General features: G+C 49.0%; 1 protein-coding gene across 6 annotated transcripts in view; it reads right to left on the bottom strand.

The window, feature by feature from the left end:
* Positions 1-14,836, bottom strand: part of FEZ1 (fasciculation and elongation protein zeta 1) — a 210,337-nt gene that overhangs the window by 43,120 nt on the left and 152,381 nt on the right. For all 6 annotated transcript variants that reach the window (XM_014597850.3, XM_019492449.2, XM_059719843.1 and 3 more), the window contains one exon: positions 1,864-1,939. In XM_014597850.3, coding sequence (XP_014453336.1) covers positions 1,864-1,939 — 76 coding nt within the window. The remainder of the gene's footprint in view (positions 1-1,863; positions 1,940-14,836) is intronic.

Genomic DNA, 14,836 nt, shown 5'->3' with positions numbered 1-14,836 from the left:
TAAAATGAGGATGATAATCCCAGATTTAATTCAGTAATGTTTACAAAGCCCATTACATTCATTTGTTGGAAAGACATAATCTAGTATATTACATAATAGGCTGGTCAGATTCACTGCTGATTTTCATAAGCTTCACTGGTCCATCATGCATTAATGAAGTATTTGAGTATGTGCAACACTCAGAGTCCTGCCACTACAGAGAAATGTTTAAATTCCCCAGAGCTGTTTCCACTGAATTTTCTAAAAAAAAAATCCTATGGAAAATGTTACAATATGTTTCAGGAGCTGTTTTTTTTTTTAAATTCTGACTAGTCAACCTAACATTCAAATGGTACCCCTCTATGCTGATAGCTACTATAAGGTATCCTGTGAGCCTAGAGAAAGCATATTAGACTGAGCAGAGAAAGGTTGTTAGCCATGTTGTCTGAAGCTAGGCAGAATGCAAGGCAAGTTGGCACTTTAAGAGACTATCTCATTCAGAAATCCATAAGTTTTCTTAGGCAGCAACCTATTTCATCAGGTGTTATATATAGACTTACAAAAGGAAGGGGTCCTAAACAGAAATGAATTAAGTAATTTAAATACAAAAGATAAGGAAAGGGGAAGGAAAGGGTACAGGGAGGGAGCATGCCTGAGATAGGAGGTGGGTTGAAAATATCAGAGGTTAACAAACCATTAACCAAGTAAGTGAATGAGGTAGTCTTTAACCTGCCACCCTGCCTTGCTTTCTATATTAGACTGAGTGGGATACCTGACAGTGAAATCTCTTTTTCAAGTGACAGGTGTTTCTGTACAGTTAGCCAGCTACAAAGGATGGTTGCATGTGACAACTATTGCTCATATAGCTTAATACACTACTGGAGAGCACTCGGGTACCTCATTGATGATAGCAAAAGGGTTACCTGTACTGAATAGAATAGAATACAAAAGCCATTAAATCAGGGGGCTCTGAATTTGGTCTTAGTTGGTCTGTAGCCATTACTGAGAGATTTATTTCAGCTCAGAAAGTTATTTCTTCTACTTATAATATATGCTTGTATCACAGAATTTACAATATGGGTAATTCAAAACTTTTTTTCTTTTTGCTAACCTTTCAAGTCAAAGACATGTTACTAAACACAATCAATGTTTAGTCTCTCATGGACTGCTACTCATAGAACCCTTTTTGAACAGAAGACTCATTCATACCATTTAACTCTGAAAGAACAGGAGACAGTGTTTGTTTCATTTAAATCAATATTCAGTTCCCATAGAGACACAGAGGGAGTGTGAGGAGCATCCCATAATGCACAATTCCTGCCATAACATTTCAACCTTTTGTTTTCTGTTCCAAGTTAGAGTTAGGAACTAAATTCATTTAGGTGGGCTTTAGAAGCTTATGAAATACCCATTAGCTTACAAAAGTTCTTGTGTATGCAAATTTACTATGTAGAAAATTGGAAATTAATCATTAGCAATTCAGTGTGTGTCAGTCTGTAAACAGATCAGGAGGATGAATGTCATTTCTTGATAGGATTCTGAAAACCCAATCATCCCTGGCTGTCTGGAAAAAAAACTCAACTATTTTTCCTTCTCTTCCTTTTGCTAGTTTCTTATTAAACTCAATACTGAATATACAAGCCTAATAAATCTGTGTCACATGATTTTGACATGGAAATGTATTCACTTCTTCAAATAGTTTTCAGTAGTGCATCTCTTAGAGTTGTTCAAGGAAAGCATTGAAATCAAGCTTAATGAAGATTGAAAATCATAGGAAATCTAACATTTCAGAAGTCCTGCTACACCAAATAACCTTGCCAATGGGAAAAAAAATGTTTTATCTTCTAAAATGGCATGGTGATTTTAGCAGAGCCAGAAACTTACTGTTTGTCAGCATCTGTAGATCCTCAACAGAAGGAGGTGAACTTTTCTTCTCATATGGAATAACCGTGTTCAAATACTAGAAAGAAAAGATATATGCTATTAGTCCTGTAATTGCAAGGTAAGAACTGTATGGGATAAGAAACAAGATAAATACAACAAAAAAAGCCTTTCTAAGCTAGCTAGACATTAAAAAAAAATTAGGTGGAATTGATCTAAGGTTTTCTGTAAGTGTTGTAGTTTAGATTGGGGTAGTGAACAGAACACAGATTTACCCATTGATGAGAGGGGAGGAGGGTCAAATCTTCAACCAGGTTCCACCATTTTTAAACCAGTCTGTGTGCCAAACTTCAGGTCTGTTATGGATGTAGCCTGGTTTTGTGTGCCAGGCTTCTGTTACATGTATAGACTGGTTTCCAATCACTTATATGAGTAAAAGTGTAATGTCTGTGCTTGGCCCTATAGCTAGGCTACTGCTAGGAAAAAATAATCTTCAACTGTGTTATGTATTCATGTGACAAATTATGCAGATGCAACAAAGACTGAAGAAGAGCAGCAAAGTCTGAACTGTTTAGTTGTATGTCTAAGATTTGGCAAGGACTAGTCTGTGAGGTGAGTATGGTTGGGGTAGAAAATGTAGTACCTATCTGAAGTCCTCTGGGAGACTTCTGACTCAACAAAGTTCCAACTGGAAGCTAAGCCTTCCAAGCCATATTGATACTACCTTTCTGCAGGGACTTCACTCAAGAAACAAGCCTCATCTGTTCTTCATGTGTGTGTCACAAAGCCAAGTAATTAGGGAGCATACATGACTTGGAGCTTTCCAAAGTGTGCACCCTGAAACAGACAGCCTGAGAGCAGCACTGCAGTGATTCTTCAGAGCCACTCTATGCTGAGGAATTGCTGAACTTTGGTATATGCAAAACAAGATTGAGTGGACAGAAATTGCTGCTTAGAAGTGGTCCTGGCCTCAGTTGGGAAAGGGTATGAATATGGACTTCATCACAATTAGGTTTCAAACACCTACCATAGAAAAGCTTTTCATTTTTTTATCTCATAAACACTTGCCATTGTCCTTAGCTAGCTGGCTGGACTGAAGCTTTTCTGCTGCCTCACTCCTCTCTTCAAGGGTTTTTCAGACTTTGCTGCACAATTTTAAATTGAAAGGCTTTATTTTCTTTTGAACATTTCAGGGCACTTGCTTTTTTTACCTTATGTTTTGAGCACTGCAACAGATAATGGAGAGAATTTTGCCACCCTTTGGGCATGTCTACATGTATAAATGTTGTGTGGCAGGTTTACTCTACAGTAACCTCATGTACAAATGCTGCAGGGTGCGTTTACTTTAGAATAAATTACTGTAAAGCAAAGCCACCCTGGGCAGCTGCCTACATGTGTGGGGATGTAGAAGCAGATTTGCTGCTCCTGGCAGCAGTCTGTTCCCGCCCCCTCTGGCCATACATGGCTGCCTGCAGCATCCAGGGAGAGCTCTAGGTTCCTCTTCAGTGCTGGCCCAGGGCCTGGCAGGGAGCACAGGTCCAGGAGACAGCTGTCTTCTGGCAGGGCCTGGGAGAATGCTCCCTGCCCCCAGGAACTGCCTGCTGCTGGGGTGTGCTCCAGTACCAAAGCCCAGGCAGGGACAATGTCCCCTTGCCCCAGCAACAGGGAGCTCCTGGCCCCAACTCTGATCAGGGGCAAGGGACTTGGAAAGAGCTGCAGGAGGAGACAGGTCCCAACCTCCTGCCCCGATCCACTGGTGGGGCTGCTAGCTGCCCCTCCCCTGCAGCTCTTTCCAAGCCCTGTGCCTTGATCACCCAGTTGGGGCACAGGGCTGGGACCAGTCCCTGACTGGGACAGTTCCCAGCTAGCCCCTTGCTGTGTATAGAAGTCTGCATGTGCAGCCCAAATGGGGACAGTCCCCAGCCACCTCCAGGCTACACATGCAGACCTCCCCCGCACAGCCCAGGGTTGGCCAGGAACTGTCCTGGTTAAGGACAGGTGCCAGCCAGCTCCAGGCTGGGTGGGGAATTCTCCCCATGCAGGGAGCTCTGAGCCCCTGCTCCACAATTGCAAGCACAGAGAGGAGGCTGGCAGTTTGTTTCCAGCCCCCACTCCACAATTGCATTTGTGGAGCTGGGGCTGGAAACAGACCAATACAATAGTTCTACAATAGTAAAGTTGGGGCTGGGAACTATCTCCTAGCCCTCCCTCCCTGATCACAGAGCAGGGCCTAGGAACAAGCTCCTAGCCTGTTCCTAGCACCTACTTTATGACTGCAGAGCTGAGGCTGGAAACAATTTTCTGCTAGCCGCCATTCCACTCCCAGCAATCACAGAACAGGGGCTGGGAGATTCCTGCTGCCATGGTGGGGGCACTGTCCCATCCCATGCTCCAGTGGTGGAGCCCATCCTGGCAGCAAGCAGCTCCCAGTGGGATGCTTGCCCAGAAGTGCACACATTGGCAAGAGCTGCCCTTCCCCCATCCCCACACCTCTCCAAACAAGTTGCTCACAGTTCTGTCCCTTGCCCCACCCCAGCTGGGCAGCACCTGTTGGTGCCCCTTCACTTTGGTGCCTGGGGCAGTCACCCTTGTGGTGGGCCAGTAGGGGGTGCTCCTGAATTGAGCCACCCACCTCACTGCACTTGACCACCTTCCAAGCTCCGAGTGCCTCCCTGGGGGTGCCTCACTTCTGGCTGACCCCCTTCCTGGAGCATACCTGCTAGCCTGGGGTTAAAATTGTCACCACCCAGGGCTGGGCTTGATTCTGGCTCTGTGTCCCCTGGGTAACACAGGCGTAGTAGCCCTCAAGGGTACTTGACTCACTTCAAGAACTTGGGATGATTCCCTCCGTCAGAAGCACAAGTAGTGGTCTCCCTTAGGCAACCGAACCAAGGGGACCCCAAGGCATAAGCTAGATCCACTCCCAATAAGTCTCCCATGCTAGGTACAAAGGAGAACTTTATTGGTTACAAGGGGTAGGGTTGGAATAGGGTACAGGGTAGAGCAATATCAGAGAAATCCCATAGAGCAAACTGGCATGGCTGGGTAGCCTTTGATCATGCATCCGAGTTACTACAAGCTATATATCTAGTTAGATATCAGGTAGCTTACTCACAAGTATCATCCAGAGGCAGGTAGAGATTCCCTCTGGAGGCAGGCAGTTCATTGATCATGAGTTTTGAGAAAGAGAGCAAGTTTCAGATGGTTCAGCTCTTCTCTCTCTCTCTGAGTCATCCTCATGGCTGCTGCTCCCTCCTCCTGGGCAGTCCTTAACTTATATAGCCCTTATGACCTCATTTACCTGGTCCAATGGAGGCCAGTACCTGTTGGCTATCATCCAACCAATTTGAAATGCATCACTAGTTGCTGGGCAGACTGGCAGTTCCTAGCTCCCCAGGGAGCCCAAGCCCCTCACCCAGGTATGAGATGCCAGTCAAATAGGCAGAGGGAGCAATTTTCCCCTGTCCCATCAGGAATGTATCCAGCTCAAGTTACCTAAAGAGATAGGGTAAGGTGTGTACCCTTTGCAGGGCCCATCTTAACCAAATTGTCACAGAGCAGATTTTTTGGGGAGAAACAGAGGTGGCCTTCTGCCACAATCCCATTCACCCCCCACTTGCTACAGCACTGACTATCCACTAGCTGAGTAGCTACAAGGCTGTGTAAGTACACACACTATGTAAATCTAAGGAAAAAAATATGAGCAAGGCTGTGCTCATATTTTAGTTCCACTAACTATGTGGTCAGGGTGCTCTGTCTGAAATGGGAAACCCCTCACACAAAAGGTGTTTGAATCTGTGCCTCTAAGTTCTCGGAATAATGTTCTACGCTCCAGGCCATAGGTTAGATATTATTGGGCATGTTTACACGTCACTCTATGGCAATGTATCGATGCACTACATTGCCATATGGTACGCTACAGCTACATAGTTATCACCATCTATGTTTCTGTAGTGGCACATTCCTTGGGTATAGTGCACTGTTTCATGAGGGAGAGTGGCTGGAAGAGCCCCAAAAAACAAATGGGGATCCCTGAGGGCGGGAATCATGTGCAAAAGCAGAAAAAACAAAAATAATCAAAGAGAAACACTTACCAGCAGCAGGGTCCGCGACACAGCTGAAGCGGGAAAGAAAATCCAGGCGGGTTGTAAGCCGCGTCTTTATCCAGCTGAAACCGGCCAGTGACGTAATCGGCAATCACCAGCCGGCAGGGATAAAGAGAATTGTGGGGGAAGACAGCAGGAGGAGAGGAGGAAAGTCAACGAGGACTCTCAAGCCAGGCGGCATGAGAGATCTGGGAGAGAGAGCCGACAGGGGCTCTCTGTGCCAGCAGGAATCGGAGTGACAAAGAGACACAGGAGACAGAGGAGGCTCTCTGCATCAGCAGATGTGGGAGCGTTGGAGGAACGGGAGAGCCAGAGGAGGCTTTCTGCACCAACAAAGGTTGGAATGTTAGGGGGACGAGAGAGCCAGAGGAGGCTCCCCCTCCTGGCAGGAATGGCTGTGAGCAGCAAAAGAGGCTGCAGAGCAGGACAGCAGGAGGCTGGGTACCAGCATCTAGTATAGAAGGTGGCCATCTGCTTGAGAAGGTACCGCAGGATGTCGGAAGTGGAACGCCTCCGACAGCATCTGAGGAGAGTAGTACCACATACTGCACTCGGCGGGGTGAGGGGAGGAATGACACAGGATGAGGGGCTGCGGCCCACCCTGGCCAGATGATAGGTTTACTGAGACCCTAGGGGTGAAATGATGCCCTGTTATCTTAGCAGTAGGGCTGGGGGGAGAGGAAACTAGATGGGTCCTTCCTGACTTATAGTTTGTTTTGGCTCCTTTAGTTTTCCCCCTTTTGGAGGGGCTGAGATGTAGGGTGAGGCGATGCAGGCAAGACAGCTCTGCACCATTTTTCTTTTCCTTTTTCCTTGGTTGATGGTTAAATTGAGAGCCCTGGGTCTGATACTGCTTTAGGGCAGGTGGAGGCATAATTGTGTTGTCCCAGCCGGAAGTGCTTAAGGCGTAACAAGGCTACGAAGATCGTCGAGCTCAAGAAACACCACATCATTGGGGTACGACCAAGAAGATCTGGTGACCCGCCAAAAGGTTGGCGCAAGGCTGGAGTGTAGGGGAGGTGGAGCCCCATGGACAGCAGCCTGGCGGACTATCCGCCAAAGAGGACCCCTGGGTGGTTTGCCTCCCCCACTGGAATAACATTCAAAGTCATGGCAGGCGAGTCTGGGGGAGGCCACCCAGGTGATAAACATCTACCACCAGGCTTGCAGGAGATCGCACGATGTTCTCTGCCGGCCAGCCGGACCAAGGCTGTGCGCAACTGACTGTTCGAAGCCAGATGGGCACAAACTGGTGCACTGGCCGGGAACCTACTAGAAAACCCGGCCCCAGAGGAGCAACTCAACATGCAACCAGCAGCCATGATCACTCCCGATATGTTGGGCCAGAATTTACAAGCGCTGACGCAGATACTTGACACCCAACAGCAAATGATGCAGCGTTAGCAGAACTGGCTGCAACATGGTCTAACAGCCTTCAAGATGCCAAAGATGATGAGTGATGACAACCTACATTGAGACGTTCGAGCACCATGCCATCATGACAGGCCTGGACAAAGGATACTGAGCGAGTCAACTCGGGGCCCTCATGGTGGGAAAAGCCCAGGCAGTGTATAGGGCGCTTCCCCGGGATGAAGCACGAGATTATGACCTGGTTAAAGCAGCCATTTTGTATTGGCTGGAGATTAATCTGGAACATTACCAGCGTCTGTTCTGGGCTAAGAAGGGGGCAGAGGAGAAATGACCAAGGCTCCTGTTTCAATTATTGAGGGATCTATTTAGTAAGTGGATAAACCTCGCATCATGTGACCACAATACTTTGGCAGACCAGATATTGTTAGAGCAATTCCTCAATGACCTAGAAGAGCATACTCAGTGTTGGATATGCCAACATTCTCACCGCAACTGCGAGGAAGCATTGAGGCTGGCTGAGGCCTTTGCAGCCTCAGAAGTCAATTACCCTCGGGAGAGGCGCACTCCTACTCCTCTACCCGTGACCCCTAAGGAACTGAAGAAATTACAGTTTACCTTTAGGGGTCCAATGAGGGATATGGTTTGTTTCTGTTGCGGGAAAAATCGGTCACTTTTCAAAGGAATGCTCGAGCAATTTAATGGAGAGGTGGCTCCTGGATAACATGGCTCATGGAACGACAGAAGGGCGCAAAGAACCCTCTCAGACAGAACCCATGGATTGCAGTTTTGAACTACCAGTGGTACAAGCATGGATCAGGAATCAGCCAGTCAGGGCAGTCCTAGACTTCGGATGTGCCCAGTCCTTGGTAAAGGTCAACCTAGTTAAACACTAGTGAAGCTGCAAGGCTGACCCCGTAAAAGTATCCTGCCTCCACGGGGAAACCCAACAGTTTCAGCGACAATGGATGCCCCTCCACATCATGGAACATCAAGGAGAATTGCTGGTAGGCTTAGCTCCTTGCCTAGCCTGCGACATGTTATTAGGGTGAGATTGGACCCCTATATATGATGCATTGAGAGGGTCTGGGATGTGGAGACAACTAGGATGAACCTAAGGACGTGTGAAGAATGGCTTGGGGAGCTCGAGGACAGCAAGGAGCTGGAAGACAACATGAATCTACTAGACTTGTATGATGTGGCCAGCAGTCAGCAGTTCAGGGAGGCACAAGAGGAGAATGGGGGATTACAAGAGCTACGGGATACCACGGTGGATGCATCAACCGTCCCATGATCACCGATCCCGGTGACTACACCTCGGTTCGAGGCAAGAAATCAACTCCTATACCGGGTCCAGCCTGGTGGGGTGGGGGAACTTGAAAGGACGCAGCTAGTGGTACCCTCTTGTTTCTGGCAGGCCATATGGCAGCTAGCTCATGCCAACCCTAATGGGGGTCACATGGGACAAAATACAACTATCGCTAGAATATCACAGTGGTTTATTTGGCCAGGATTAGGGGGAGACGTAGCCGGCCAGTGTGCAGTGTGCCCTGAATGCCAGAGAGAATCACCCGCTGAGAGCCCCTCTCCAACCCATGCCAGTGATTGATCTCCCCTTTTCAATGATAGTGATGGATGTTATCAGACTGCTGCCCCACAGCAGTGCAGGTCATCAAGACATATTAGTGTTTATGGATTACGCCACACGGTATCCAGGCACAGTGCTGCTAAGGGCAGTAACCGCCCCTCGGATTGCAGAGGAGCTCATCAAGTGGATTGCCTGGATGGGGATTCCCCAAGAAATCCTGACAGACCAGGGACGTAACTTTATGTTGGGAGTGTTGCAAGGGGTATGCCGCACATTAAAAATAAAACAGCTGCGCGTGTCAGTATACCATCCACAGATGAACGGGCTGGTAGAAAGGCTCAGTGGATCCATAAAGAAAATGTTGCACCGAGGCAGAAGGGGGGGATCCTTGGAAATGGGATCTGCTCCTCCCCTTGATATTGTTCATCCTCGGAGTCACTGAAATATTCTCTGTTCGAATTAGTGTTGGGTCATCGCCCCAGAGGCCTACTGCAAATCTTGAGGGAAGATTGGGATCATGACATGGCAGCTGCCCAGGACCCCACCGTGTATTGGCAAGAGTTTCAACGCTGGGTGCAATTAGCCAGGAACCTGGCTAAGAACAACTTGCAGGAGGCACAGCGCCAGCAAAAAGAGAGGTATGACGCCCACTCTAAGGTACGGGAGTTTGATCCAGGGCAGAAGCTATTGTTGTTGCTGCCCATGTCTACAAACAAATTACTGACTCAATGGCATGGTCCCTTTGAGATCATCCAGAGAGTGGGCACGGTAGATTATGAAGTTCACCGACCAGGCCATCTTCGTACAAGGCAGATTTACCATGTCAAACTCCTGCATGAGTGGCAATGACCTGAAGGCTGGGCCGCTTTTATGGAAGCCGAATCTGAGGACCTAGGCCCACAAAGGCACACCCCAAACACCGGACCGATGGAGGCAGTGAATCAGATCCAGATTGGAGAAGAGCTAACAGCAGCCCAAAAATATGAGGTGCAAGCCCTCATCAAAGGATTCAGAGATGTGTTCCAGGACGAGCCCGGATGGGTTCAGGGTACATACCACTCAATCCGTACACCACCAGGGTCAATAGTGTGAGATAGATGGCAACCGATCCTGCATCACCTTTCCAGAGAAATATGTAAAGAGGTCGAGAGGATGTTAGAACTGGGGATCATACAACCCTCTCATAGCGCCTGGCGTAGTTCCCTGGTCCCCATACCCAAACCAGATGGCTTCCTGAGGTTGTGCGTGGATTATCAGTGACTGAATGTCATAGCGGTCTTTGATGCTTTTCCCATGCCCCATGTCACTGAGCTAGTTGAATGTATCAGCTCTGTCAAGTTCATATTGACCCTAGACTTGGCAAAAGGGAATTGGTAAATCCTGGTACTGCCCAGAGACCAACCTAAGACCGCGTTTGGAACACCTTGGGGGGGCTATACAAATTTGTACATATGCCACTTGGGCTGCATGGAGACGTGGCAACCTTCCAATGCTTAATGGACCATGTCTTGGCCCTGCATGCTGAATATACCGCCACATATATTAACGATATTGTCATTTTTAAACAATATTGGGCACACCACAAACAAACCCTTGTCGTGGTACTGACAGAGCTAAGAAAAGCTTGTCTAACGGTAAATCCACGGAAGTGTGCGGTGGCCCAAAGACAAACAAAATATTTAAGGATCCTAGTAGGACAAGGAACAATCAAGCCATTGGCAGATAAAGTAGAAGCCGTCAGTAAGTTCCAGGCACTGCAAACCTGCAAACAACTCCAGTCCTTTTTAGGTCTAACCAATTATTTACCGCTGGTTTTCCCATGGTTCTCCGAGTTAGCAGCTCCACTGTCAGAGGCATTAAAGGGGCCATGAGTGAAAAGAATAAAATGGATGAGGGAAATGACACAGAGCTTTGAGTTACTAAAAAGGGCTCTGCGCGAGGATGTGGTGATATATATGCCCGATTTTCAAAAACCTTTTGTATTACAGACAGACGCATCCAAGACCACCGTGGGGGCTCTATTGACACAAGAGGATGCCAGGGTAGAGAGGCCAGTTGCCTACACCAGCCGAAAACTGCTGCCTGCTGAAACATGGTACGCCACTATCGAATGCGAGTGTTTGGCAATACACTGGGCAGTGGAACACTTCAGGTATTATTTACTGGGAAGAAAGTTCATGCTAGTAACGGACCACGCTCCCCTAAAATGGCTCAGCTCAACTAAAACGGATAATGCCCGGATTATGAGACTGGCTTGGCCCTCCAGCCTTTTAAATTCTGCATAGTGCACCGACCGGGGGTAAATAATGTAACAGCGGATTTTCTCTCTAGATGCAGCAATGAAACTGAATATGATGATGGGAGACAAAAACTTACAGAACTACAGGACAAGACAGGTAGGACGTTGACAAACATAAATGAGCCGCTCCAAGGCAACTTAAGTGGGGGGTTATGTCATGGGGAAAAGCGGCTGGAAGAGCCCCAAACAACAAATGGGGATCCCCGAGGGTGGGGATCATGTGCAAAAGCAGAAAAAAACAAAAATAATCAAAGAGAAACACTTACTGGCAGCAGGGTCTGCAACACAGCTGGAGCTGGAAAGAAAATCGTGTGGGTCGTAAGCTGCACCTTTATCCAGCTGAAACTGGCCAGTGACATCATCAGCAATCACTGGCTGGTGGGGATAAAGAGGATCACGGGGGAAAATAGCAGGAGGGGAGGAGGAGAATCAACGAGGACTCTCAAGCCAGGTGGCGTGAGAGATACTCCTGGGGAGAGACAGCTGACAGGGGCTCTCTGTGCCAGCAGGAATTGGAGTGACAAGGAGACAGAGGAGCCAGAGGAGGCTCTCTGCACTGGCAGACACGGGAGCATCAGAGGAACAGGAGAGCCAGAGGAGGCTCTCTGGACCAACAAAGGTTGGAGTGTCAGGGGGACGAGAGAGCCAGAGGAGGCTCCCCCTCCTGGCAGGAATGGCCATGAGCAGCAAAAGAGGCTTCAGAGCAGGACAGCAGGAGGCTGGGTACCAGCATCTAGTATAGAAGGTGGCCATCTGCTTGAGAAGGTACCACAGGACGTCGGAAGTGGAACGCCTCCGACAGCATCTGAGGAGAGTAGTACCGCATACCACACTCGGCAGGGTGAGGGGAGGAATGACCCGGGACAAGGGGCTGTGGCCAACCCAGGCCGGATGATGGGTCTGCCTCAGTGAGTCCCTAGGGGTGAAACGATGCCCTGTTATCTTAGCAGTAGGGCTGGGGGGAGAGGAAACTAGATGGGTCCTTCCTGACTTATAGTTTGTTTTGGCTCCTTTTGTTTTCCCCCTTTTGGAGGGGCTGAGATGTAGGGTGAGGCGATGCAGGCAAGACAGCTCTGCACCATTTTTCTTTTCCTTTTTCCTTGGTTGATGGTTAAATTGAGAGCCCTGGGTCTGATACTGCTTTAGGGTAGATGGAGGCGTAATTGTGTTGTCCCAGCTGGAAGTGCTTAAGGCATAAAAATGCTATGAAGATCGTCAAGCTCAAGAAACACCACATCATTGGGGTGTGACCAAGAAGATCTGGTGACCTGCCAAAAGGTTGGCGCAAGGTTGGAGTGTAGGGGGGGGTGGAGCCCCATGGACAGCAGCCTGTCAGACTATCTGCCGAAGAGGACCCCTGGGTGGTTTGCTCCCCCACTGGAATAACATTCAAAGTCATGGCAGGAGAATCTGGGGGAGGCCACCCAGGTGATAAACATCTACCACCAGACTTGCAGTTCACAGTACATCCACTGCCAGCCATCCAGACTGACTGTTCGAAGCCAGACGGGGGCACACTGTTACGGTGATGAAGCAGTGACATTTAACCATGCACCATGCACATGGTGTAGCCCATACTGCACCATGCTTTAGTACTTCCAAAAGTGGTGCTGTAGCAACTTCACCATACAGCAATGTGTAGATGGACCCACTCAGTGATTTCTCTAGTACCCCTTTTGAAGAAGTCACTGCACTTTACTTTTAAATTTCATTGGATAAAAGAGGGATACCAGTGGGGAAGTTTCTGCCCTTTAGAGCAAGGGTAGGTCTCTGCCTGTCTGTGCTTCCAGAGGAGCATCCATCTCATTGACCAATGAACCCTGTCATTTTCTCCTTTTCTCCTAGGCTCACGTGTAGGGACATAAGAAAGTAGGGCTGAAAAGGACTTCACAAGGTCACCTAGCCCACCCCCCTCCTCAAGATGGATCATCCCTGACTAAGCCATACCAACTAAGTCTCTCTCTAACTTGTTTTTAAAAATTTCCAGGGATGGAGATTCCACAATTTCTCTATGTAGCCTGTTGCAATCTTTGAGCACACTGATACTCAGGAAGTTTTTCCTAATCAATGTCCAATCTAAATTTCCTCTGGTGCAATTTGAGACCATTGCTCCTAGTGTTTTCCCCTAGTGAAAAGTCAATCTTCATCCCCTCTATACTTGACTGTGAGAGGGGAGACAGGAGCTCCCCAGCATGGCCCAGACCTCTAACCAAAGCACTGCAGCACTTACCTTAGGAGCCGGAACAGACGGCAGCAGGGAGGAGGCTGGAGCACGGATGCCGACACAAATGCAGGCTCGGCAGTTTCGCAACTGCCTGAGCCTGTGCGTTGGAGAGAGCTGGGGGCGTGGCCTCTGAGTAGCGTGGGCTGCTCAAGAGGTGGCCAGAGAAACAGCTGGGGAGGAGCAGGGGAGAGAGGAATGGAGCACCAGTTGGGAGACACCGTCTGAGGAGATGGGAGGCTCCAGCTCTAGCCCCAGCTCCCCGGAGAAGGAGGCAGCTGGCCACCAGGAGACCGGTGAGGCAGGAGGTGGGTTTGCGGGCTGGCAGGAGTCGAGGAGCCCTGCTGGAGAGCAGCAATCAGGTGGGACGCTGCAGGGGAATAGCAAGGCTCCAACAAGGAGCCCTGGAATCAGGATTCAGAGCAAACCCTCAGGTCCGCAATCATCCTCGGATGGCTCTGGAGGGGGCAGAGCCCGGGGAACCACAAGCCCTGAGAAAGGGGAGCAGAGGGACCGAGACAGCTGGACCCCAGGTCAGCTGGACTCCAGGGTGGGGACGCCGGAGGAACTGATCACAGGGAAGGTCCCAGTACCTCTACCTGCTAAAAGGGGAAGGAGATGGACAAGCTGCTAGGAGGGGGAGAGAAAGGAGCCCTTGAGAGAGAGAGAAAGAGAGGAAGGCGGGCTCAGGAGCTCTACCGGCAGGTGCCGGCATCTTTTCTGTTGAGTTGTGAATGACCCCAAATGGGGCAAGTTTATTTTCCTTAAGAGGGGGAGACCAACCTGAGACCCAGGGGTGGCCCCCCCCCAGGGTTCATGGCCCTGAAGACCCAGCCCTGGCAGGGCAGGCAGTGTGTGGAAGATCTGTGAGAAGCAGCTTCATCCCAGGCCAAAGGCGTGGTAAGGGTGGGGTAAAGGGGAGGTTTTGGAGCCCCACAAAGACAACCCACAGGGTCGAGATACCTCCGGGCCCCAACCGGGAACTGCCTCCCCAACTTATAACAGCAAAGACGTGGCAGGAGAGAAAGAGGGGCAGTGCTCAGACTATCTAGGGGGCACCAGAACAGGGTTTCACCCTGAAGTAGTTCGGAGGCAGGGCACCCACGAAGAGGTCCCCGAGGCCTTACAATACCTATTGGTGACATTGACCTTACTGTATTTCAAGACAGTTATCAACTCCCCCCACTCAGTCTTCTCTTAGCAAGTGGTACTCCTGCTAATACAATCTAGTATACTGTTGGCCTTTTTTTGCAACAAGAGGCCACTGTTGGTTCATATTCAGATGATGATCTACCTTAACTCCCCCCCCCCCGCCCAGGTCTTTCTCTACAGTACTCCATCCTACCCAGTCCTTCTCTAGTCTGTATTTGTGCATGCAATTATTCCTTCCCAAA

This window comes from Alligator mississippiensis, chromosome 16 (assembly GCF_030867095.1).
Source record: "Alligator mississippiensis isolate rAllMis1 chromosome 16, rAllMis1, whole genome shotgun sequence".
NCBI classification, from domain to species: domain Eukaryota; kingdom Metazoa; phylum Chordata; order Crocodylia; family Alligatoridae; genus Alligator; species Alligator mississippiensis.
This window is presented reverse-complemented; position numbering and strand designations above follow the sequence as displayed.